The sequence below is a fragment of the Corvus moneduloides genome, chromosome 5 (assembly GCF_009650955.1).
Source record: "Corvus moneduloides isolate bCorMon1 chromosome 5, bCorMon1.pri, whole genome shotgun sequence".
NCBI classification, from domain to species: domain Eukaryota; kingdom Metazoa; phylum Chordata; class Aves; order Passeriformes; family Corvidae; genus Corvus; species Corvus moneduloides.
Window position 1 is genome coordinate 146,089 of NC_045480.1, and position 25,417 is coordinate 171,505.

At 43.8% G+C, this 25,417-nt stretch overlaps 1 protein-coding gene across 3 annotated transcripts in view; it reads left to right on the top strand.

The window, feature by feature from the left end:
- Positions 1–25,417, top strand: part of ATRN (attractin) — a 154,573-nt gene that overhangs the window by 33,709 nt on the left and 95,447 nt on the right. For all 3 annotated transcript variants that reach the window (XM_032110584.1, XM_032110582.1, XM_032110583.1), the window contains 7 exons: positions 5,372–5,455; positions 9,634–9,747; positions 18,497–18,625; positions 20,513–20,718; positions 21,693–21,861; positions 23,197–23,287; positions 24,417–24,660. In XM_032110584.1, coding sequence (XP_031966475.1) covers positions 5,372–5,455; positions 9,634–9,747; positions 18,497–18,625; positions 20,513–20,718; positions 21,693–21,861; positions 23,197–23,287; positions 24,417–24,660 — 1,037 coding nt within the window. The remainder of the gene's footprint in view (positions 1–5,371; positions 5,456–9,633; positions 9,748–18,496; positions 18,626–20,512; positions 20,719–21,692; positions 21,862–23,196; positions 23,288–24,416; positions 24,661–25,417) is intronic.

Sequence of the window (25,417 nt, forward strand, 5' to 3'; positions counted from 1 at the left end):
GTGTGGACCCGAGGTGACAGAAGAAGGGATTTAGCTGTTCTATGGTAGAAATTAATGAAGAATCTGCGTGGATTGTTTATCTGCTTCTCTCATCCCCTGTGTGCCTCACCACTATTCCATGACTGTAAATTAAAGTGTTTGCTTATAATATGTGTCCTTTAACCTCAGTGCTTTTAGTGAGAACACGAACAAAGTCAAATTAATAATCAATTTAGGATAGAAAACGTTTGCTCTGGTAAGAGGCTGTAACAGCCCTTTCTTTATGCCTTCAACTCCAAATATACCCGAAATAATGACTTTTAATTGTGAAGTGCTTGAGCACTTGGGAAGGAGAAGGGAGAGAGGAGGAGAACTCATTGCTTGCATCAGTCTAGATTTAGCAACTTCAAAATTAGGATGGACAAGGGGTTTTGGGGTTTGTTTGGTGGTTTTGGCTGTTTGTTTTTGTTTGGTTGGTTTGTTTTGGATTTTTGTTTTGTTTTTTATTATTTGGTTGTTTTTTTTTTTTTTTTTTTAGTGAGAAGGCTGTGCTAAACTTCTCCAGACAAGACGCTAATAAGTCTTCACTGTCAGTGTTACTGCAGTCTAACTAAAAGTAATACAAACCCGTTTTGAGATCCAGTGATGACCGCTTAGAGGTCACATTTTAATGTGTTTTGTAAACCAAACCAGCCTGCTTACCTTTCCTGGTGAGTAATGAAGGAAAGGCAAGCTGCATTTTTTCTTTAATAATACTTTTGATGAAAATAAATATATTCAACACCCTGTTGCCAGCATATAGTGTACCTTTAATGTCACAATGCTTTGGAAGTAAGTGCTGCAAAAATATTTAATCCTAAATTCTATGGTACTTTTTATGAGTTTTTGTGCTCACTAGCAACAGGATTGCTTTAGATTTATTAGATGGCAATTAGTCAACAGCTTTAAAGCTTTGCCTTGTTGTGCAGCTCCTGTCTATGTAGGAATTTTCTCAGTGTATACTACTTCGTATTTGAAAAATATATGCTGCTAGTATTACTCAGGTTGTTATTAAAAACACATGGATTTATCTGGTGATTTCCAATATCAGATTTGGCTGTTTACTCAGGAGATACCATTGATTGCTGCCTGATTTCTTGTGTTGTTTTTGTGCTTTTCAGGGGTTCCCAGAATGAGTGGGGAATTAAAGATGAAGAATCTTTTTGCATAAAATATTTCTCTTTGAAGTTGTTTTCTGTTAGATCTTCGTTCTTGTTGTTGCTTCCCTTTTGTCTTTTTCTTTAAAAAAGCTGGAATAGGCAGCACTCAAGGTTGGAGCTCTTCGAATATGTGGGCTGTAGGTTCATCTCCCTGACTTTCTTCTTTCCCTTTGATTCTTATATATTGCAGTCTACTTGGAAATCAGTGAAAAATTTAGTGTACACAACACTGTTGTGAACAGTGAAGGTTGAAACAAGCCTTAAGTATTGTGTGTATATGCATGTATATGTATGTATTTATGCAGTATACTTCTGTATTTTTTTAATCTGAGTTTTGTGAATAGATTCTTGCAGTTGTTTTTTCTACCCTGGAGGTTTTAAAGTTGATGTTGTAGTTTAGGGCCTTGTAAATATTGTAGTACAGGGCCTGACTTTTTTGTTTTCTTAGGGTGTAGCAGCTGCTCCTTGCAGAGTAGGAGATGTAACACCCAGGTAGTACAGAAATGCTTCTTGTGTAGCAGCAACATGTTTTACGAAGTTAGCAAAGACAAGTGGTATTTGATGCCTTTCCATATTTTCTTGTGTCTGATTTCTGCATCTGAGTCATAAAATTACCATAAAATCCCAGAATTGTTTAGGTTGGAAAAGCCCTCTAAGACCATCAAGTCCAAGTGTTCCCCAGCACAGCCAAGACCACCCCTGCCCCATGTCCCCAAGTGCCACAACCACAGGGCTTTGAAATCCCTCCAGGGACGGAGACTCCACCCCTGCCCTGGGCAGCTGTGCCGGAACTGGACAGCCCTTTCCAGGAAGGAATATTCCCAATATCCACCCTGAGCCTGCCCTGGCCCAGCCTGAGGCCGTTCCCTCTCCTCCTGTCCCTGTTCCCTGGGAGCACAGCCCGACCCCCCCGGCTGCCCCCTCCTGTCAGGGAGTTGTGCAGAGCCACAAGGTCCCCCCTGAGCCTCCTTTGCTCCAGCCTGAGCCCCTTTCCAGCTCCCTCAGGAATTCTCCAGCCCCTTCCCAGCTCCCTCAGGAATTCTCCAGCCCCTTCCCAGCCCCGTTCCCCTCCCTGGTCAGCTCCAGCCCCTCAGGGTCTCTCCAGAGCTGCCCCCAGCACTGGAGGTGCCCCAGCAGTGCCAGCACAGGGACGGGCACTGCCCTGGCCCTGCTGCCACTCCAGTGCTGGGACAGCCCAGGGGCCACTGGCCTCTTGCCCACCTGGGCACCCCAGGGCTCATGTCCAGCTGTTGTCACCAGCACCCCCAGGGCCTTTTCCAGTTTTCCAGCCCCTCTGCCCCGGCCTGGAGCTGCAGGGTGTTGCTGTGACCCAAGTGCAGGACCTGGCACTTGGCCTGGTTGTACCCCACATCCTAAACATGCCCAAAGCTTTCAGTGGGGCCAAAAACCCCTGAGCCTGGTGGTGTTGGTGACAGGTTCCACGAGGTAGGAGCCTTCCATGTGAGAGTAGCCTGATGCATGTCAGGAAAACTTTCTGCATCCAAGTTCCCTCATTCCTGGAGTGTTTTTCCTTCTTGAGTTACTCATGTGTTCCCTTCGCATAGCCTTTGCTCCCAGACAAAGCCAAAACACTGTGTAGGACATGTCCCAGTTATGGAAAGCCCCAGCCCTGGTGTCACGTATGGCACAGGCAGCAATGGACCGTGGGGAACAGGGGCCTGTTTGCCTTTTTACTGGAGCTTGGAGATCAGTTGAGCTTTATGTATTGAATGGAAGGATGAAGTTCTAGTTTCAGTTTGCTTTTGTGCTGAAGATTTGTTTCTGTCTGTCTGGGACAGTATTTATAGAAGAATATGGATGCTGCTGCCCTGCTCTAGCCAGGCAGTGCAGGCCGTGAGAACTTAATTCCTATCTATTTTACTTTCAGATATGTCAACTCTGATTTATTATAGATTTTTTAATATCCCTTATTTGTCCATAATGGCAGGAAGTTTAGTAGGAGTCTGAGTAACTTACAGATAAGTTTGTACTAATAGTGTATCAAAGTTTGACTTATATTTTTTAATACTAAATCCAATGTTTTTGCTGAAACTTCATTGAATTACTTTCAATGCTCTTATTTTTTTCACCCCCTGAGATGTGACATGGCTGGGACTACAGTATTAACAGGAATTTTTTTTTTCTGGGTGGGCACTCTTGGTAGCATTTCTGTGGTGAATGAATTAGTAATTGTTTCCAGATAAAATTGTTGCTAGAGTTGTATGAGCAGAGGCTCCCTAAAAAGCTTGCCACATGGCATGAGGTCGTTTTTAGCTTGAGAGACTTGCTCAGGTTTTTAGAATCTCTGCTCTTGGTTGCAGGCAAAGTTCTGTCAGTGTTCATACTGTTTGATTTATGGCTTTTCCATGGATATTATAGTCAAAAGGATAAAATTTTAGACAAAAAGACTAGATGTTACTGCCTCCAACGTGGAAGTTTCATTTGGTTTTGTGAATTCCTGGTCAGCAGATAAGTGGTTTGAATTTTCAAAGATATTGAAGTTTTAAAATAAATATAAATCACAGAATTGTGGACTGGTTTGAGTTGGAAGGGACCTTAAAGATCATCCAGTTCCAACCCCTGCCATGGTCAGGGAAACCTTCCACTATCCCAGATTGCTCCAAGCCCTGTCCAACCTGGCCTTGGACACTTTCAGAGATGGGGCAGCCACAGCTTCTCTGGGTGCCCTGTGCCACCCTCACAAGGAACAATTTCTTCCCAATATCCAGCCTAAATCTATACCTTCTGTATGTGTATTTTTTTTAATCTAATCTCTGTTTATACCTACATCTGTGGCTCCATTGAAGGCCCAGATGCTTCCTGTGCTTCCAAATATGTGAGTATTTTCTTCACTTGCTTGAATGTCCATTTCCTGCACAACTTCAGTAATTGGCTTTTTAAAATCTTCAGCTCAGTTTCTCAGGTTGAAAAGTATTATAATAAATTTATTTATAGACAGAGGAAGGTGGTTTTAAAAAACCTGTGGGTTTTGCCTTTTTAATTTGTATCAGAGATCAACCTTAGAAATGCTTGATGGAAAAGAGTTTGGAAAATCATTTTTGACTCAGCCAAAATATTAAAAAAAGATGAGACATTAACATTAGCAGATCACTGGGGAAAGGCACAGAAGAGGTTCCAGGATACTGGTTTTGGGAACTTCTGATCTTGCTTTCTTCTCTTTTTGCCAAGTTTAAATTTACAGTGTTTTTATTTTAAAGCTTTGTTGTAAGTAGGACAGTTAAATTTTGCCAGAGGGCTGTGGTTTGCTCCTGCCATGTGCTGACAATGGAGTTGATAACTTGCCTAGGAAGGAATCCTGTTTTGCATGCCAGGGTATGCTCTACCAGAACATTGTGTTTGGGAGCCTTCAGGTGCTGCTGCCATTTGCTGCCATCCTTCCCTGTCATTTATTTTCAGCAGTTTCTGCAATACTTCAACAGTTTGTTAGAATTCAGCTGGAATATTTTAACTAATTCATATGAGATAGGAATTTATATACCAATGGTTTAGCTCTTGGTTTTGTCTTTTGCTGGTGTAGAACTTGCACTGTACAGTGTTTGCGGATGTTGATAACAATATAGAATCACTGAATGGTTGGGGTGGAAGGGACCTTAAGGCCCATCTCATTCCACCCCCTGCCATGGGCAGGGACACCTTCCACTAGACCAGGTTGCTCCAAGACTCGTCCAGCCTTGCCTTGATCACTTCCAGGGATGGGGCTTGGGGATCGGTCCTCCATTCAGGAAATTGTCAGGGAGTTTGTGGAGAGTCAAATACAGAATGAGTGAGAGGTTGCACCATCTCTTCATCTGAACTTCATGCACGAATGGTGCAGTTTGTATAGATAAATGCTTTAGGAATAATTTTAGCTTCTGTTGGGAATTCCTTTTGCTGGATAGGTGGTATATCTGTACATGTGGGTTTGGAACCATGACATCAATCTGATAGAGAAACCGTCATTCTTGAAGTGATGTCCTTCAAGATGTCATTCTTGAAGAACAATCATCAGAAGGCCTGCACAGAGAGTTCAACAGAAGACTCCCAGCTGGGTTTTGTTGTGCTGTAGTTGGTTTGTTTATAGTGAATCTTAAGTAAGTAATAATGTATTGATGGATCTTCAAAATTTAGGGAATCCTTTCTGAATGTTTAATACCACTGGAAACTAATGCTTGTCTTTGTTTTTTTATTTACAGACTCACTGAACCTTCAGGGTATGTCACAGATGGGCCTGGAAATTACAAATACAAGACAAAATGCACCTGGCTCATTGAAGGAAGGTGAGTGTGGGAAGCAGCTTGGGAGTTTTGTGTTGCTTACTGGGACTTTTAGGTGAGTTTTATCTGCACTGAATATTTTCAGTCTCATAATTCCTTCTGGCTATTCTAAAAGCTAGATAGGGCAACACTTAATTGCTCTTGGTAAATAAGTTTTTGTGCAACTGAGCCCTCCAAACTGACTTCTGATTAAGAGGTTTATGTTGAAAAAGCATGTGGTAAACAAAAATCAGTGCATTTCTGTAAATAACGAAGGATTATGAATTACTTAACTGATACCATGGTGGGCCATTCAGATGATGGGATTCACTACATTGTTGGGGGCCTTCCCCCCTGCCGTGAGGTCCTGGGAGAGGGGCCCTGGGGGGAGACACGGGGTTCCTCTGCCCCTGGTCAGCCTCGTTCCCCGTTGGTTGTTTTGTGTTCCCTGCCCGGGCAAGGACCCTCGGGTCCCGTGATTGAACAGTTCCTGGGCAGAGCCCCGGCCATGGGCTGGGGAAATAAACATCTCTGAAACATCTAGCAAGAATCGGTCCATAGATATTTCTTTTCCACGGGCCTCGTTGTTTGATACGCATGTTACAGTAATCCCCACTGTAACAACATATGGGATTTCTCAGTAGTATGAGAAACAAGAGAAAGCTCTGAAAGCTTTTATTCATGAAGAATCAGTTTCTGTAGTGATGAACTTCAGATGTTTCTTTACTCTCTGAGCCATGAGGACTTCAGAGGAACCATTGACCTTTTATTGCAAAGGTTTTCTAAACTGGGAGAAGTCCCTCAGATCTCTCCCCTTACTTTGCTGCCCTTCCTGTATTTGATCCTTATATTGCTTACAGCAATTTCTTGCACAGGTTTTTAGGAGTAGCATGTTTAGTGTCTATCCTCTGTCACCTGATTGATAGTGCAGCAGTTCAGAGCGTCTCACTTGTTGAAGTGTATTTTCCATAGTATCAAGCTGGTGCCAGGACTGTAAGAGCCATTTGTTTAGTCTCTAAAGCTTTTCCATGGTCAGATAGGATGCTGTGTTAGCATCTATACATACACAGATAACATCTGTGTGTTCAGTCACATTCCATGTTGTTCCCTGGATCTGCAGGTAGAGAGGTCTGTGAATTGGCATGAGTCACGTGAGAGCATGAACTCGCACTGGACGCTGCAAACTGAGGCCTCTTGGCATCTTGGAGGATCAGAACTGGAGAGGAACTTGGGACAAGGGCCCGGAGTACCAAGACAAGGGGGAATGGCTTCCCACTGCCAGAGGGCAGGGTTAGATGTGATATTGGGAAGGAATTGTTGTTCCTTGTCAGGGTGGTGAGGCCCTGGCACAGGGTGCTCAGAGGGGCTGTGGCTGCTCCTGGATCCCTGGAATTGTCCATGTCTAGGTTGGATGGGGCTTGGAGCAACTTGTCCATGGCAGGGGGTGGAATGAGATGGTGGTGAAGGTCCCTTCCTAGATGATCCACTCTATGGCTCTTTATTTGGGAGGTTTGATGAGTTAGGAGGAATTATTCATTGTATCTGCTTCAGACGTTTATTTGAGTTGAGGAAGTTTAATTCCTAGACTCCCAAAGTACTCAAAACTGAGAGGTATGCTACTCCGTAGAGCCATCCAGAATGATGAAATTGAGAGGCAACCACTCACTATTAACTTTATAAGGAGCCCAGTTGTTTGAGGTGGTTAAGAGCAAAAGTTGGATGCTCCAAGTGGCTACACCTTTTAATTTTTGTAGGTAATAGGAGTATAGCTGCAGACAGTTTGCAATTACAAATAATTAAAAAATGTTTCACAAGAGCATTATTGCAGACAGACCAGTCTCAGCCATCCCAGTACAGCCAGCTTAACCCTTATAACTTCTGTTTTTAAAGGATAAAGTGACTCATATTTTTATCAGAAGTGAAATGCTTCTCATGAGTCCTCAATAATGTCACCAAAGCTGCTCCTCCAGCCTATAATTACTACTGCTGAGAGGCTTCCTAGGGAACCACCACTTTGTGGGGTTTGAAGTGAGAGCTTTCTCGCTGGAAAGACAGAAATGTTCCTCCCTATTCCATAGCCAGGCATTTAGGTTGGAGTCCTTTTCCTGCCTGTGACGGTTTATACCCTGCTGTCAGAGCATGGTGGTAAACAGAAAAGAGATAATCATGCTGATTAAACCAGATGAAATATGCAGCCGTGTGAAAAGAGTCCAAGCTCGCTGCCAGAAGTGAAATTCCCAGAGATCTGGACTTGGAAAGCAGCACCTGCAAAGCTGTTCAGTTCTGAGTGCCCTCACCTTGTTGCTGGCATTCCATTGTGCAGAGGGCTTTGAGGTTAGCAGGGAAGGGTACAATCCGAGTAAGCCATTGAAGACACTGGAGAAATTCAGATACAAAATAAGCCATGTGTTCCTTAGTGTTCTCATTTCCTTTCTGCACCGTTCCTGATTTTTTCTTGGCTGGTGTCTGTGCTATGTTCTCATCCCAGGGGAGTCCTTTTCATTTTTCCCAGGAGTGTGAACAAAGCAGATGAGATCCATGGAGCCTTAGGATCCCACGGCAGAACCATGCGATTTTGCAGATGAGGGCTGTCTGCTAATGGTCGTTGGCTGTTGCAAAGAGACTCTTCCTTTTTGTTTGTGGTCTGAAGCTTTATTGATTGACAGTTTCTTTCTACTCTACAGCTGTCAGGCTATTCAAGTAGAAGCAAACCCCTATGACTCCATAGGCTGCTCAGTTCTGAAGTCGGAGGTACTCTTTGTACCTTTTCTTTAAGCAGGACATTATCCTTGAGTTTCACCTGCTGCTCTTTTTCCAAAGGCCTAGAGTAGATTGTTGTACCTATTGAAAAATAGCCGTTTGCAGAGTAAGTCCCTAAAGACTTCCCCTGCTGTGGGAAGGAAGGAGTCTATGGCAAGCTGACATTTTCAAAATGTATTTGATTAGGATGAACAGGGATTTCATCTGAATCCACGGGCAATACTGTCAGGGTGATCCTAGTCACTTGTGTCTGTCCTTTCAACAGCTACAGCTGTGGGTGGGAACAGGCACTGCTGATATAGATTCACTGTCTATTTGTTTCAGGTCCAAGCACAATGTTAGTGGTGTTTGCACCCTCTTGGAGCTGAGTCCTAAATGAAGTATCTGCTGTCGTTTCTCTGTGATTGTCTTTAGATGTATCTTTTTATATTAGCCGTGAAACAAATGGTATCTTAACCACGTTGAAAAGATGGACATGCTCTGGCTGTGTGAGCTAGCCCCCAGAAGCCCCCATGCCGTGGGCTGATTCCCAGAGTGGGCAGCAGGGGAGGGGGATTCTGCCCCTGAGCCCCCTCAGGTGAGAGCCCACCTGCAGAGCTGCCCCAGCCCTGGGGCCAAGAGCAGAAGGACGTGGAGCTGCTGGAGAGAGCCCAGAGGAGGCCCCGGAGCTGCTCCAGGGCTGGAGCCCCTCTGCTCTGGATCAGGCTGGGAGAGCTGGGAATGTTGCCCTGGAGAAGGGAAGGAGCCAGAGAGAGCTGCGAGCCCCTTGCAGGGCCTAAAGGGGCTCCAGGAGAGCTGCAGAGGGACCTTTGGCTTGTTTGGACAGTGGCTGAGGTCACTTGGTTTGTTCAGCCTGGAGAAGACTGAGAGGAGACCTCAGGACTTCGTTCTGAGGCATAGAGGGGGCTGACACAGATCTCTCTGTGGCCAGGGACAGGACCCAAGGGAATCACTTGAAGCTGTGTCAGGGGAGGTTTAGTTTGGATATCAGGAAAAGGTTCTTTCCCCAGAGGGTGGTCAGACACTGAACAAACTCTCCAGGGAATGGTCACAGCCCCAAGGCTGCCCGAGCTCTGGGAGATTTGGACAATGCACTCAAGCACAGGGTGGGATTGTTGGGGTGTCCTGTGCAGGACCAGGAGTTGGACTCAGTGATCCTTGTCAGTCCTTTCCAATTCAGCATATTCTGTGATTCTGTGATCTCTACTGCACAATAGGACACGGTTTCTGACCATAAAGAACTTTTTGCTTAATACCAGGGGAGCTGCACAATAAAAAAAAACCGGAGCCACAGCATGTTTAATGCACCTACAGTTACACCAAGTCACTCAGTTTTAGTCTTGTCTGGACCAGAGCTCCACACCAGTGGAGTACTGTGAAGGGATTTTGCCCTGTGTGTTGAGTGGCTAATTACAATATTTATTTTTTTTTCTTCTTTACAGGCCAAACACAATCCTCAGGCTTCGATTCAATCACTTTGCCACAGAGTGCAGTTGGGACCACTTGTATGTGTATGATGGAGACTCAATTTATGCTCCCTTACTGGCAGCTTTTAGGTAAGTTCCCCTTGGTGAGACTGTTAACTGTAGCCAGTGGTATTTTCTTAAAATAGAGTCTGACTTAAGTATGGCTTCTAACATTGTAAACATGATCCAGTAATCCAAATGTATAACACTGCAAGTGCAGCACATATAGCCAGTGTCCTTTTGTGCACTGTTTGTCAGCATAAACAATTAAGGAGTTGTTTTTCGCTTTTACAATGAACAAGTCATGTCACTGCTCTGTAGCATGTAAGTATTATGTTTTCTTTTCCAAATCCTGATTCTTTGAGAGACAAAAAAATTATTGTCATCTGTCTGGGCTAGAGATGATTTGGTGTGCAGGCTCCTTTGAGAGGAGAAAACTGCCCCTTTTATGAGTTTGAACATGATTTAGGAGTTAAACTTGTAGTGTGTCAATGCAGACAGAAGGGCAAAAGCCAGCTAATGTTGTAGACATGGAGGTCTCATGGAATTATGTGTATCTTTTACGTACCTTAAACTTTAAACTTTTAAACTATTTGGAACATGTTCAGGAACAACAACGATGGATCAACCTTGTAAAAACAGAATCACAGGATCGTTTGGGTTGGGAGGGACCTTAAAGCTCATTCAGTGCCACCCCCTGCCATGGGCAGGGACACCTCCCACTGTCCCCGGCTGCTCCAAGCCCTAATGTCCAGCCTGGCCACTTCCAGGGATCCAGGGGCAGCCACAGCTGCTCTGGGCACCCTGTGCCAGGACCTCACTACCCTCACAAGGAATTGGGATCCTTCCCAATATCCCATCCATCCCTGCCCTCTGGCAGTGGGAAGCCATTCCCTGTGTCCTGTCCCTCCATCCCATGTCAAATGTTCCTCTCCAGCTCTTGATGTGTAAAAGTATCCATTCTGCCAATAGGTTACAGGTATTTGGCTTGTGATGAGAGATCAGTGTGGATGCTGGTGAACAATCGACATTTCATGCTGAGACCTAAATGTAACTTGTGCATTTCTGTATTTCAGTCTCATAGTCACACCACCACCCTATGCTTTTTATTCTTTAAACTGAAATTAGGAAAATAATCCTAAGTTATCTATGGAAGAAACTAACGGTTCCCCTGGGACTCTGCTTGTTCCAAGTGGCTGCGTAACTATTTCCAGAATTAACCTGCTGCTGGGCTTCCTCTCATTTGTGAAATAAAGATCTAAAAATACTTTGTGTTTGTTCTAGAAAATCTTTGTAGTGTCTATGAGAGAAGATCAACAGAGGAACAAAAGTTGATAAAAATTTAAACCACCACATGTGGTTTTTTGGTCTTCAACTGCAAGTGTAGAGTTGTTTTAGGGTGAAGGAATGTTTCCCATAAAGCTTCAGACTAACGTGAGGTCAAAAAGGACACGTCATTTGAAGAAGAAACAACCTTCTCTCTCCTAAAATCCTCCAAAAACCTGGCAATGCCACCTGGAAGTGCTCTCTTGGTATCATGCCCTGATTGATGTGCAGGAAGAGGAGGAAATGTCATCTTGACCCAAAGTCATTTTGTTCTAATCAAGCTATTTTTTAACACACTGGTGAAAAGGTGAAATGATGATGATTTGTGCCTGCTGTTTCTTGTGTGCTTTCCAAAAATTAATAGGCTTTTAAAACTGAAGTTATAAGTAGTTCACAGTACAGTTATGCTGTAGTTCACCATCACACAGTTATGGTTCAGACTGGGAAATCTTCTGTAAATCAGGAAGCCTGGGCCTGAGGACAAGCAGACGTGAGCTTAGTACAATAACGTTTTTGAGGTAGGGAAAAAAAAAATCCAATTTTTAAAAAAATTGCTTCTTTAGATGGCGTTTGAATTTAACCTCATTAGCACTGAGCTGTGGTGTTCAGTAATCCAAGTTCAGGAAATGGCAGATGCTTCTCATTTTGGTGAGGTACCAGAAAGCATCTGGTGAAAAACACCTTTCTCTAATACAAAATGAATGCACTGGAGTTTTTTAAGGGCAGTGTTCATGTTTTCTCAATTTACTTGGGTTATATTAAATTTATTATTACCATAACTATATTTCCTTGTTCGTGATTTTTTGCACCCTGCCAGGAGATTTGCAAGATTGAGCTTTGTACGGTTGGACCCTGTAAACTTTCAGGGTTTGTTGATAAACACTAGAAATTCCTTCCTCTCTGAACTCAGTTTTTGTTCCCTCCCTGGCTTTTTACAGCAGTTCCCTGAGCCTTCACTTCCTTCACTGCTCTCATTTGTTTTCTTGACCTTCTGATGCTTATTTATGTTTGTTCACAAGATGATATTTATCCTGAATATATATCTATCTTGTATATATGTAAGATGATCTTGGAAATCCTCGGCACTGGATTATAGGGAAGCTTTAAATTGGTTTTAGCAGTTTTTAACAGCAATAAATATTTGCATAATGGCAACATTTACACAGTTCAAGTGTCTGCACAGACTAAACTCCTGGTAGTCTGAGAGCCCCCAGAGCTGCCTGGTCCTGCACATTATGCTTTTTTTTATTAAACAGCATTAAAAATATCTTTGCTGGTTTGTATTTGTGATCATGGGCACAATGAGACTGTGTAAACGTGCTGCTTCAAAAATGCAATACAAGAACATGGAAACAAATGCAGCATGTTTGCCAGCACTGATGAAGAAATCTGAATTAGATAAACTCCACTCAGCACCTGTGAACTTTGTTGGTTTTGTTAACTTTACACCACATTAAACATTTACCAGAGCTGGTTTTGCACCTTTGTTTTAATTTTGCTGTGGTTGGCAGGGGGTGTTTTCCTCATCAAACCCAGTTGTTCTTGTGCAAGACCTTTGGCAATGGCCCAGAAGCTCCTGGTGGTTGCTATCAGGTGCCAGATAGATGGTCATGTGAGCCCTTGTTCCCTCAGGAAACAGGATCAGCTCCCCATCCTTTTGTTACTTGCTGGCTAATATGGCACTTGAGCGCCCAAATTTGAGTGTAGGGTTGAGTTGGGTTGGAAGGGTCTGATCTGTCTCTCAAAGTAGGGCGACAGTCAGAGCCCTTTGCTCAAGACTTCGTCCAGTCAAGGTGTGAATTTATCTTTAGGATGGAGATCTCGTTGATCCTCTGGGTCAGTGGTCCAGAGATTGGTGTTAAAAAATAAAAAGAATGGTAAAAAATGAATCTAATAGTAATGTCTAGTCACAATATCTTGCTGCAACCTGTGTGTGTGGCCTCCTGTCCTTTTCTTGTGAACCTCTGGTATTCCCTTCTCTCTGATCTTTCCTGGGGTAGTTGAGGTCTGAAATTGGATTTCACCCTTCTTCAGCCATCTCTCCTTGAAGGTAAAGACACCTCACTCCTTCTACCTCTCCTTGTACATAGATCATATGGTTGACCTGCCTCTATTTTTTCCTACTATTCCCTCAATTGTTTGCCAGAAATTGTAACTGACCTTGCTGCCATGGGAACGTGTATCCAGCTTGGGGGCCTCCAACAGCAGCAGGATGTGGAGCTGCCAGAGCAAGTCCAGAGGAGGCCACGGAGATGCTCCAAGGGCTGGAGCTCCTCTGCCATTGACACAGGCTGGGAGAGCTGGGTGTGTTCCCCTGGAGAAGAGAAAGTTTCAGGGGGACCTCAGAACCCCTACCAGTGCCTAAAAGGGCTCATGAGAGCTGGAGAAGGACTTTGGACAAGGGCCTGGAGTGAGAGGACAAGGGAGAATGCCTTCCCACTGCCAGAGGACAGGATTAGATGAGATATTGGGAAGGCATTGTTCCCTGTGAGGGTGGGAGGCCCTGGCACAGGGTGCCCAGAGAAGCTGTGGCTGCCCCTGGATCCCTGGCAGTGCCGAAGGCCAGGCTGGACTTTGAGGTTTGGAGCAGCCTGGGACAGTGGGAGCTGTCCCTGCCCGTGGCAGGAGTTGGAATGAGATGATCCTTAAGGTCTCTTCCAACTTAAACTGTTCCATGATTCTGTGCTAACAACAGTCATGTAAGAACTGAGGAGGTTTTTTGGGCAAAGCCCCTGATCTGGAGGGTTCTGCAGGTGGACAGGCTTCCCTGTGGTGGTGCTGCAGCAGCTGGGTCTGTGTATAATGCAAAAAGGGAAGAAGGTTTCAAGAAAGATTGTACTTTGAGGTGCTGCCAGCTCTATAATGAATCTATCGTCTGTTTTTTTAGTAAGTCTTGTTGCAATGACTTTGTTTCCTTAAAAGTCCATGTTTGGGAGTCATCTTGCTTCATTTCAGACAATAAATTTGAGATGTCTCCTTGTATTCTCCTCCCTCCTTTTAAATTTTTTTTTCCTATTGTTTTATTTTTAGTCTTCTGTAATTTCTGTTTTTAGTTTGTTTAGTTTTACTCTTGTAGTTCTGAGTATAGATGAGATGCATGGACTGGTTTTTAGTAACAGAAATCTTGCCATTTTGTGTACATGTGTGTCCAGATAGATCAAAGTATTTAAAAATTAGGATAATTGGATTTTGATGGATTGCAAAGCTTATTTTTCAGTATCATCTTTATCCTTTTACTCCTCCGTGACCTCTGCTCTGTGTTTTCTCTCTTTCCTTTTGTGACTCCCAATTTTGCTTGTTTTCTGCCCAGTAAAATGTCTCATACTTCTGATCTCTAACAGGTTGTGTCTCAGGAGGAAATGAGGAATATACCAGTACTGTGATACTCACATAGCAAATCCAGGAAAAGTAATAGAGGAGGTGCCCTTTGTTTTATATTATTCTGGTTTTTCAACGGTCTAGGGCAAAGAACAGGGCAGTGTGTGCAGGGCAATGGAGAAGTTGGGTCTCCGGGACATAATTGTGGACTTCAGTACTTGAAGTGAGCCTCCATATTGAGTTGGAGAGAGACTTTGGACAAGAGCATGGAGTGACAGTACAAGGAGGAATGGCTTCCTACTGACAGAGAGTAGGCCTAGATGGGATATTGGGAAGGAATTGTTCCCTGTGAGGGTGGGCAGGCCCTGGCACAGGGTGCCCAGAGCAGCTGTGGCTGCCCCTGGATCCCTGGCAGTGTCCAAGGCCAGGTTGGACACTGGGGCTTGGAGCAGCCTGGGACAGTGGGAGGTGTCTGTGCCCACGGCACGGGGCTGGAGCAAGATGATCTTTAAAGTTTCTTCCAACCCAGGCCATTCTGTGTTTCGTTGATTCTGTGATACTGTTTTATTTTCTGCCACTGACTTCACAAATCCATCTTACAGAAAATAGATGTTCTTTCAGTGCAAAGCAGAGGTTTGCCTTTCTCTGGGTGTCACTGGGCAGCTGAGCTGAGTAGGAGTGTTTATTTGCTTTGGAGTAGAGATGGTTGCAAAATGTTTTGAAACCTTATGAAAGGAAATAAAAGCAGAGTGTTGTGAAACATGCTAATCGTGGCCAGAGTTGCTCAGAGATTCTGGATCATAATTTAAAGGAAGTTTTGCGTAATCCTTTATCATTCTGATTCTGCGTATTGGATTCTTCTTCATGGCAGATGTAAATTCTGTTTGTGCGTCTGTTTATTCCATATGATGCTGGCAGCATTCTTGTCAAACAAATCCCAGATTTGAGATTTGAGATTTGTGATTTCTGTGATAGTCCTTTCATTGGAAAGATTATTGAAGGGAATTTTTGTCTTGCCTTCCATCTATTTTGCCCTGTAATATCAGTGATAAGTGCTGAAGAAGAAACCAGAACAAAGACATTTTTTTCTTGTCCCTGACCTGCAGTTTTCCTTACCCAAATTATTTTCAAATGTCTGTTTTCCCGTGGTGGCGGTATAGTGTCCTACAGTTTCCATTACAAAGGAATCTTATGAACCAAACAAAAGTTTGTTAGGCTTTTTGTTCTTTGGTTTTATGGGAGATGGTCTTCTGGGAGAGATAAACTTCGGAAGTCTCAAATGTTGAGAATGAAACAAGGCACCTCTTCCAGAGAGAGGAAAATAGAATTAATTTTGCCTTTTAATCCCATATCCTTGAGAAGCAAATGAGCAGCGGGGGGAAATCCGGCTTTCTCATAAGGAAATATTTATTGAACTGCATATCTGCAGATGTGCTGGAGGTGTTTAGCCAAAATGTGGGATCAGGTTCCAGTGATTTTATGGCGTGTTAGTAAAATGTCCACTGTAAGACTTGTTGTGCAGGAAGGGCTGTTGTGCAGTTTGCAGTGTGATCCCATTGTAGGTTGCTCATTCATCTGCTGGTTTTGGTGCAAATACCCCAAAATCTGTAGCAAAAAGGATCGCTGGGTGTCTGTTCTATTCTTGGAGCACACCATTGTATTGTACTGTGGGGACAGAAAAATTCAGGTCACCAAAAAATGCTTTCCAGGTGGTATTAATGGATGCTGTGGATAGATGGGAGTGATTTCCTTGAGTGGATAAACTCATTTACTCTGTCCTAGGAAACTGTTTTCAACGGCATTTCTATTCTAAATAGATGTGGAAAGAGGAAAAGTAAGTTCTTTTCGGGGGAGAAATTCTTTTCATCATTGCTTTTTAGTTGATGGTGGCCTTGGATACTCAGGAGTTGCAGGGCACGGGACAAGGCTCAGCTGTTTTCCCAGGAAAGCGGCTGGAGCTGCCTCTGGTTCCCTGCCTGAAACACTCCACTCTGCGACTTGAAGTCTCTACTTGTCACAAAGCTTCAACTTTGCCTTTGAAAATGGAAGTGAGGCTGAGGAAAGATGGATCTGTACAGGAAAATAGCAGCTGACTGTGAATAGAGGGTGGTAGGCAATGTGCTGTGCATGGATAAAGGCTTTTAAAAACATAAATTCAATAGACTTTGAATTTGTGCCAGCTTTGATGCCTGTTGTATGAGAGAGGAATTAACTTTTTCATTTTTTTAATTGTCAGGCTTCTGTTAAATGAAGAATAAACATTCCCTTTTAGATACAAAGTATTTAGTGCAATAGGTAAATAGGTAGTAGTTACTTTTTTCAAAGCTCATTGAGTCTCCTTGTCAGTTTACTACAATTATTTTGACAAACCATTGTATAAATCTGTAGTGTGTCCAGTCTGGAATACTGTAGATAGTCTTGCCCACCATCTTTGCTTCTCTCTGCCACTCCTGGAAAATGAAAAGGCTGTAGGATCTCAGAGAACCTGGAAGGGTGAGAGAAACATCCAAGGCGTCCAGAAGTGTGAAGCAAAGAATGAGGTGGGAGTTGGGAGTGTGCCAGACTTCTAGGATAGAAAAGACAACAAATGTGGATGTGATGAGTCAGGTGGAGCTTATAAAAGAAGAGATGACAGGAAGATGTGGTGCAGTTGACGTGCCTGAGGGGTGAGATTGCATCCAGAGGGACCTGGACAGGCCCAAGGAGCAGCACCTCCTGAGGTAGGAACCTCATGGGGTTCAACAAGGTCAAGTGCAAGGTCCGGTATCAGATTGGAGCAGTCTCGAGTACCAGAAGAGACTGGGGGATGGAGGGATTGAGAGCAGCCATGGGGAGAAGGACTTGGGGGTGCTGGTGGGTAAGAGACTGGATGTGCCCTGGCCTTGTGAGCTGGGGCCGAGAATGCCCCCCGTGCCCTTGGCTGATCCCAGAGTGGGCAGCAGGGGAGGGGGATTCTGCCCCTGAGCCCCCTCAGGTGAGAGCCCACCTGCAGAGCTGCCCCAGCCCTGGGGCCAAGAGCAGAAGGACGTGGAGCTGCTGCAGAGAGCCCAGAGGAGGCCCCGGAGCTGCTCCAGGCCTGGAGCCCCTCTGCTCTGAATCAGGCTGGGAGAGCTGGGAATGTTGCCCTGGAGAAGGGAAGGAGCCAGGGAGAGCTGCGAGCCCCTTGCAGGGCCTAAAGGGGCTCCAGGAGAGCTGCAGAGGGACTGGGGCCAAGGCCTGGAGGGCCAGGAGGCAGGGAATGGCTTCCCAGTGGGAAAGGGCAGGGATGGATGGGATGTTGGGAAGGAATTGCTGGCTGGGAGGGTGGGGAGGCCCTGGCACAGGGTGCCCAGAGCAGGTATGGCTGTCCCTGGATCCCTGGAAATGTTCAAGGCCAGGTTAGATGGGACTTGGAACACCCTGGTCTAGTGGAAGGTTTCCCTGCCCATGGCAGTGGGTGAAATAAGATGAGCTTTAAGTCTCTGGTTTAAGCTTCTAATGCAAACCAGTCTGTGATTCTATGACTGACTGCTCTTATTTCTCATAGAAAAGGAACCCGAGAGGCAGCAAGTCAAAAATGAGTAGAATAATCCTTTCTCTGTTGTTGTGGACTTAAATTGTTAACCTTACTGCTGCAGATTTTTTTCAGGTGAAAAGCATATAAATTATTAAGAAAGGAATTGGATAGAAGCATGGATGAATGGTTTATTTAACTGTGCTGACTTGGGTGCATTCTCCAGGTCTAAGCATCTGAACTGGATGTCTGGAAGCTGGATTACGCATCAACAAAATGCTCTGTACTTGATTGATTTGTCGCAACCTTTCCCAATCATTTTTGTAGCCCACAGTCAGGAGGAAATCTGGGCTCAGCAGACCTTTAGTTTGACTTTGTAATACAGATTTTATTCTTTTGGGACACATTAATTTCTGTTTCCAAACATGCCACCTTGTTTTATGAATCGGACCTGCTTAATTCATTGCTGAGTAACAAGGGAGGGAAAGGTTCTTGATAAGGATCACTAACATTCTAGATAGCTTCAGATTTTCTCAGGTTAAATACTTTCGATAGATATTTATTTATGATTCCACAAATTCATTATACTTCAAATAATGGAAGTATGTTGAGTTTCAATTATTTTATTAGTACTGGTGCATTTACTCTTGTTGCTTTGCTCCCTTTTATTTCTCTTCTAATACTGTTCTTTTACTTTTCCAGTGGTCTTATTGTTCCTGAGAAAGACAGCAATGAAACAGTACCCGAAGTTGTAGCTACTTCTGGATATGCTCTTCTACATTTCTTCAGTGATGCTGCCTATAATCTCACAGGGTTTAACATCACCTATAAGTAAGTGGCTCCACTCCACAGTGATGCTGCAAGTTGAGCAAAAGGAGATTTCTTCTTTTCTCACTTTTGTCTTGAAATAAACAATTGCCATTGAAGTGTGTAATTATGAGCAGACACCTGAAATTTGATTTTTATCTTTATTATACCCTTGCAACAGCTAATAAGTGGCATGTGCTCAATGTTACAACTTGTCAGTGTGGACAAATGTTTGCTCCAAGAGACATCGTATTACTTGTTTTATGTTATTAGATCAGTGTATCTAATCAAGAAGAATTGATGTATTTTGTGCATGTCTGTGCTCTTTGTGCAGAGATACTTCTGCACAAACACACTTTTCCATCAGCCACACATTTCACTTGAGACACTGGGCTGTACCTGCTCTTGAGGATCCTCATCCTTGGGATGCTCTTTCTTATTCAATCCCTGGATTGAACCCCTTAATCCGGTTTCTTTTTATTCTGGAATGGTTTTATATTCTTTCTTTCATATTCTGAATAGATGGGTGCTTTCTGTTCACTGACATGTATTTAGTCCTCATTGATGAGCTTTTTAAAAGTAATTCTGGTGTGCTCCCTAGTTTTAGAAAGGTTTTATCTTGAAGTAAATGTATCGACATACTCACAGAGATGGAAGCTTTTGCTTCTCTAGGGATCATGAGCTTTGAAATCTTTTGCTCCTGCAGGTGCAAGTTATGTTTGTGCCACACTGGGAGATTTAACTTGGGAGTAACCTGCAGAAGGTCTCACCTCTTTCAGAAAAAACAGCTGGAAAAACAGTCACAACTGACTTTTTGCAAAAATTGAGTTTCTCTTAAAATGAGGAGCTTAGTTTTTGAGTATCAAGTCTCGGTGCTTTCATCCTTAGTAAGAACATAAATATGTGCTTAATAATGCACATAATAGTGAATTCTTTGAAAAATAGGGGGCATCCAGAACCCCCTGAAAGCTCCAGAAGAAGATGAGGAGCCTTTGCAAAGTTACTTGAATCAGAGGAGCTAAAGCAGCAGCATGCTCCAAGTCTGGCTGATTGCGTAAACCAGGACTCCATCTACTGCCAGCTGTTGGGTTTGCACCATTGCAATAAAATATTCTATCCAAGAACAATATTCTTTTAATTCTTCACTTTCTTCATAATTTCAAACAATTTTCAAGTGCTGTTTTGTGTTCTGGTTCTTAGGTTTCCTTGTTACATTTTTTTCAGCAATTAGATTAAATGGTACATTTGTTTCTTTTAACTGTCTTCATAGTTACTACTGGGTGTAGGTCCTCAACAAACACTTGTGAAATTATGTCTTGGAGCCAGTGACAGTGAGAATAATGGGTAGTAATCCCCATCTGTGAATTATACTGGTTGGTACGCCAGCAAAAACCGGAGTCTGGAAATTAATAGGATCTCAAAATTTGGACCTTTACCAAGGATGTATCTGGTTTTGCCTCAGCTACATTGCACATATTATAAAATCAGAAATTATTCAAAGCAGGCATGTCTTTGGCTTAGGTTTCATCTCCACTGTGTTCTCTTGGTAAGCAGATCCCAGAATAGCACCTGATTGTGAGCAGTTTAAGGATAAATTTCACAGACACCACAGCAGCCTTATACTTTGATTAAATTCCTCCCTTACTGTTGGGTGTTTTAAGGCAAGTAATTTGCCTTACAAATGGCTAAAAATCATTGATAATTTTCTCAGAGGAGCTGAGAGTTTAACTTGTGAAATGAAGCAGTTCTGTAGGAATAGAATACACATCTCTTCAGATCCATCACACCAGCTACCAGATGACAGTCTCTTGGTTTGTAATGATTTGTATTAACTTTGTTCAGCGTCACTCTTGCCTTTGTTAATAAGTCTTGGGGATCTGCTTCCTTCCTGACAAACTGCTCTGTCCCCAGTTTCAATATGTGTCCCAATAACTGCTCTGGCCGAGGGGAGTGCAAGCTCAACAGCAGCACCAGCGCTCTGCAGTGTGAGTGTGCCGCATACTGGAAGGGAGAAGCTTGTGACATCCCCTACTGCACCGAGGATTGCGGGGCCCCTGAGAGAGGCCAGTGCAACTTCAACGACTCTAAAGCGTGTGTGTGCTCTGCAGGCTGGCAAGGTGAGTGTCCTGGTGGGGATAGAGAACTTCGGGGATGCCTTTTCTATGTGTGGAACTGGAATTTTAATTGGGAGTACGTGGGAATGTTCTGCATGACAAGTATTAGCATTTTGACTAGGAACAGAGTATCTGCTTTTTAAATTTGAAAGATCACATTTCATTTGGAAGGATGGATATGCTGGAGAGGAGGTCACAGAGAGGCTCCAAGGGCTGGAGCCCCTCAGCTCTGGAGGCAGGCTGGGAGAGCTGGGGATGTTCACCTGAAGAAGGGAAGGCTCCAGGGAGAGCTGCGAGCCCCTTGCAGGGCCTAAAGGGGCTCCAGGAGAGCTGCAGAGGGACTGGGGACAAGGGCCCAGAGTGCCAGGACAAAGGGGAATGACTTTAAATTGAAACTGGGTTGTTTTAAATTAGACATAAGGAAGAAATTTTTTAAAGTGAGGGGAGGGGAGGCCCTGGCACAGAGCCCAGAGCAGCTGTGGCTGCCCCATCCCTGGAAGTGTCCAAGGCCAGGTTGGATGGGACTTGGAGCACCCTGGTCTAGTGGAAGGTGTCCCTGCCCATGGCAGGGGTTGGAAGGGAATCCTTCCAACCCAACCCAGTCTGTGAGTCTGTGTTTTCTTACAATTGCTTTTAAGAGCAACTTCGTCACCATCCAAAGCGGAACCAACCCGTGGTATGCAGGCATCACTTCAAACCTCATTCCCATGCATCTAAAGGAAATTTGAACCTGGTTGTCATAGCTGACCTGTTTGAACATGTAAAATGCCTTGTTCTCATGTCCAGCTGATCTGATCAGCCATGCCCAACTTGGCAATGATTTGGGCTGAACATACATTTTTCCTTTTTAAAGACCTACTGACGTGTAAGAGTTAGTGTCATATTAAATGCAACCAGCTACAGCAATGGTAGGAGATAGACCTCCAGCTGGAATAAAGGCTTTGGAAAAAAAGAGTTTTTAAACCTTCTTTTCCCAGGTCCTGGCTGTTCAATTCCTCTTCCTGCAAACCAATCGTTTTGGACCCGGGAGGAGTACTCTCTTCCAAAACTTCCTAGAGCATCCCACAAAACCGTCATCCATGACAATAAAATGTGGATTGTTGGAGGCTATGTCTTCAATCATTCTGACTCTCAGAAGGTTTTAGCGTGAGTATACACCCAGATAATAAAAACTAAAGAGAGGAACTTAGATTTGAGAGCTAACTTTGCTTTGGTCTATGCTTCATCTCCAAGGGAAAACAACTGTAATAAAAACTAAGGCTCATGTTTGAGATGGGGGAAAATCTTGCTAAGGGGTGCTAATTTGGGAAAAGAAAAGCATAAGGTTCCTGATGTTCAGTGAATTTTTGATTCATCTGTGTCTGACAGCATTTAACTATTCCCTGTGTATTTCTGGGCCAGCTCCTAAATTATATCTGGCCTCATATTCAAAGAGGGTAGTTTTGCTTCAGTGTTTTTAGCCCTTCCCTGTGTCATGTCTGTGTGACTTCAGAGTTCTGGGCTCCTTAATTAATGCATACTGATTACTCTGGATAGTTATCCATAGTGGATGGGATACCAAACAGGGAGTGGCATCAGGATGAGGACATTTATGCAATTGTTAGAGGAAATTTAACAGTGACTAAAATATCAAGTAATAATTGTGCGCTTCATGGAAATACTCCACTAAAAAAATGCAGCTTTTGTATTGTATTTGGGCAGATCCAGACAAAAGCTGGATTTTTTTCCAGGGATACTCGCATACCTCACTTGGATGAACCTAAGTGAGAGCTGTGTATTCTGCACTCACGTCCGGAGGTAACGGTTCTTATAGGGGAAGAGGAGCTGAAAACGCACATTTAAATGTAGAACACTTGCTAGATGCACCCACAATTTACTCCTCCAAAGTCACACCTCGTTTTTTAATAGGATACCCTATGGCTTTGTTGAATGCTTTCTCAGAGATTATTTTATCTCACAAGGCTCTAAGCATGGCAAATATAGTGCATTATTTTAGATAAAAAGCCACAAGCCATTTTCAGGGCAGAGGGCTTATGTTATTTCAAGCATGAATGGCAAAGACATAATTAAAAAGTGCTTTTTAAGCACTGGCAGATTTTTTTTGATTAAGTATTTGGAAATTACCTAAGTTTAGTGCAAAGTTTTCATACTGTTTTGAGGGAGAGGTGGTGTAGGTTATCACAGCTTAATAGGCAATGCATTAGCTCTTGGGTTTGTATGGAAAAGAAAAGAGGGCAAAGGAAATCAATATGTGGATGTTGAGTAATAGAGCAGGCTCAACTGGATTTTTTTAACCCATAAGTAGTCTGTGTGAGCTTTGTGCATGCTGAAATCATGGCAGGATTTATTATTTTAGTAAATAATTATATCTAATATATTAAGTTGGTAGATAATTTTCCCCAAATCTTAGAAAGGACAAGCAATCATATTCTCAGCTTTAATGCCTATTCCTTGGAAAATAATTCCGTTTTTGTTACACAGGTATGATCTTATTTCTGAAGAGTGGCTTCCACTGAACAACTCTGTGAACACGGTAGAGATGAGATATGGTCATTCGTTGGCATTACACAAGGTAAGTTCAGTGTTCCAGACTCACTTCCCAGCTGTATCCCCTTCTTCTCTCCTGCTTCCCGCCCCTTATCACAGATCAGTCTTGCTTTGGGAGAAGTGTTCCTCATTCAGCGGCTTGTCCACGCTTAGGCCAGGCTGTATACTTGTGCTCTAGGGAATCCTTGGATGGGTGTCCTAGGAAGTCTGTAGTGCTTCTGCCTGTGTGTTCCTTCTTTGCCCTTTTTCCAGAGATTTTAAGGAGGACTGAGGTCAGTGAGTCCATAATTTCCTTCTTGCTGTCTGTGCTGACAAGACATGCCTGAGGCTGAGTTTGCTGGAGTTCAGCTGGTTCTCCAGCTGCCTTTTATGTAGATCACATAAATATTTTTATGAGCTCTGTTGTCCAAGACACCAAAGCAGAGCTGGGGAATTAGGGATTTTTGTTTCTTGCTCTGCAAGTAAACTTGTGAATCTAATGTTCCAGCATCTGACACAGCAAGCAGATTTGACTGTTTTTATCTCCTTTCTCACCTGTGTGCCTTGCTGTGAGTGAAGGCCATGTGAGAGCAGGATGGGAAAGTCTTTGGAAAGGAAATGAGCTGAGCCATTATTGACCTTTGAGTTTTGGAATGTTATTTAGCTCAAACAGTGCAGACCTGTACAAAACTTAATTATAAGTACTCAAAAAATGCCACACACTGCCATTCACAGACAGAGCACTTGAAGAACCTCAAAGGATGGAAATTCATCATGGAATCACAAAATGGTTTGGGTTGGAAGGCACCTTAAAGCTCATCTAGTCCCAACCACCTGCCATGGGCAGGGACACCTTCCATTATCCCAGGATGCTCCAAGCCCTGTCCAACCTGGCCTTGAACCCTCCAGGGATGGGGCAGCCACAGCTGCTCTGGGCACCCTGTGCCAGGGCCTCATTACCCTCACAGGGAAGAATTTCTTTCCAATATCCCATCTAACCTGGTCCTCTGCCAGTGTGAAGCCATTCCCTGTGTCCTGTCACTCCAGGCCCTTGTCCACAGCCCCTCTCCAGGGGACTTTATTAAGTAGCTTCAGACCAGTAGCTTCATTCCTTACCAAGTAGCTGTTTCCTAAATGCTAAACTCCTTGGCTTTATTTTGTCTGACTTCTTTCAGGATAATATCTACATGTATGGTGGTAAGATAGATGCAACGGGGAACGTGAGCAGCCAGCTGTGGGTGTTCCACATTTCCAACCAGAGCTGGGCCCCGGTGACTCCGAAGGCCAAGGAGCAGTACGCCGTGGTTGGACACTCGGCTCACATCGTCACTCTGCAGGACAACAGCACCGTCATGCTCGTCCTCTTTGGGCACTGCCCGCTCTATGGGTACATCAGCAATGTCCAGGAGTACAACCTGGGTGAGTGTGAGTGGGGCCCTCTGCCAGTCACTTGAAGTGTAAGAGTTGGTTTGAAAGTTATTTAAATTACTCATGTTCAGATAGCAAAACACAGGCAAATGTGTTGTCCTCCTCCTGTTTGTATTTACAAGAAGTTGAACCTAATGTATTTGTATAACCCAGTGAGCAGGCAGCCACGTGACTCCAGCTTTAATACACAGTGTTAGGTCCCAAAGACATAAAGCTGTAATTGAGAGACTAAGCAGGACAACTGGGGGGCAATTGAGATTAATTTTCCTCTCTCCCTCTGAAAAAAACCCCCCACTTCTGTAGTTATTTTTTAATTCTGGAATTATAATAATGGCTGTAACAATTCAGACCAAATATCTGCTTAATACCTGATACTCATGTCCCCAGCAGCAGATGCTTAGGGAAAGAGATGCTGAATTTCTGGATTCCCATATCCCTGATAGATCTGACCCCCATATCCTGGAATAGTCCAGGCCCTGATTTTAGGATCCAGAGATTTCTAGTATCATCAGGGGAGAAGCACAGGAAGCTTTCCAGGTAAACCGAACTCCTGCCTAACTCAGAAATGGAGGCACATTCTGGGCTCCATGGACCAAGTTCACAACAGGAATGTGCTGGTTATTCTCAGAAATAGTGGCCCTGTCTGCACTTTGGACCTGTTATCTTTGTCCTCCAGTCATGCTCATCCAGAGGACCTACTGGAGCCTGATTCTCTGGTGTCCATGTGAGCGAGATTTCTTCCTCCAGG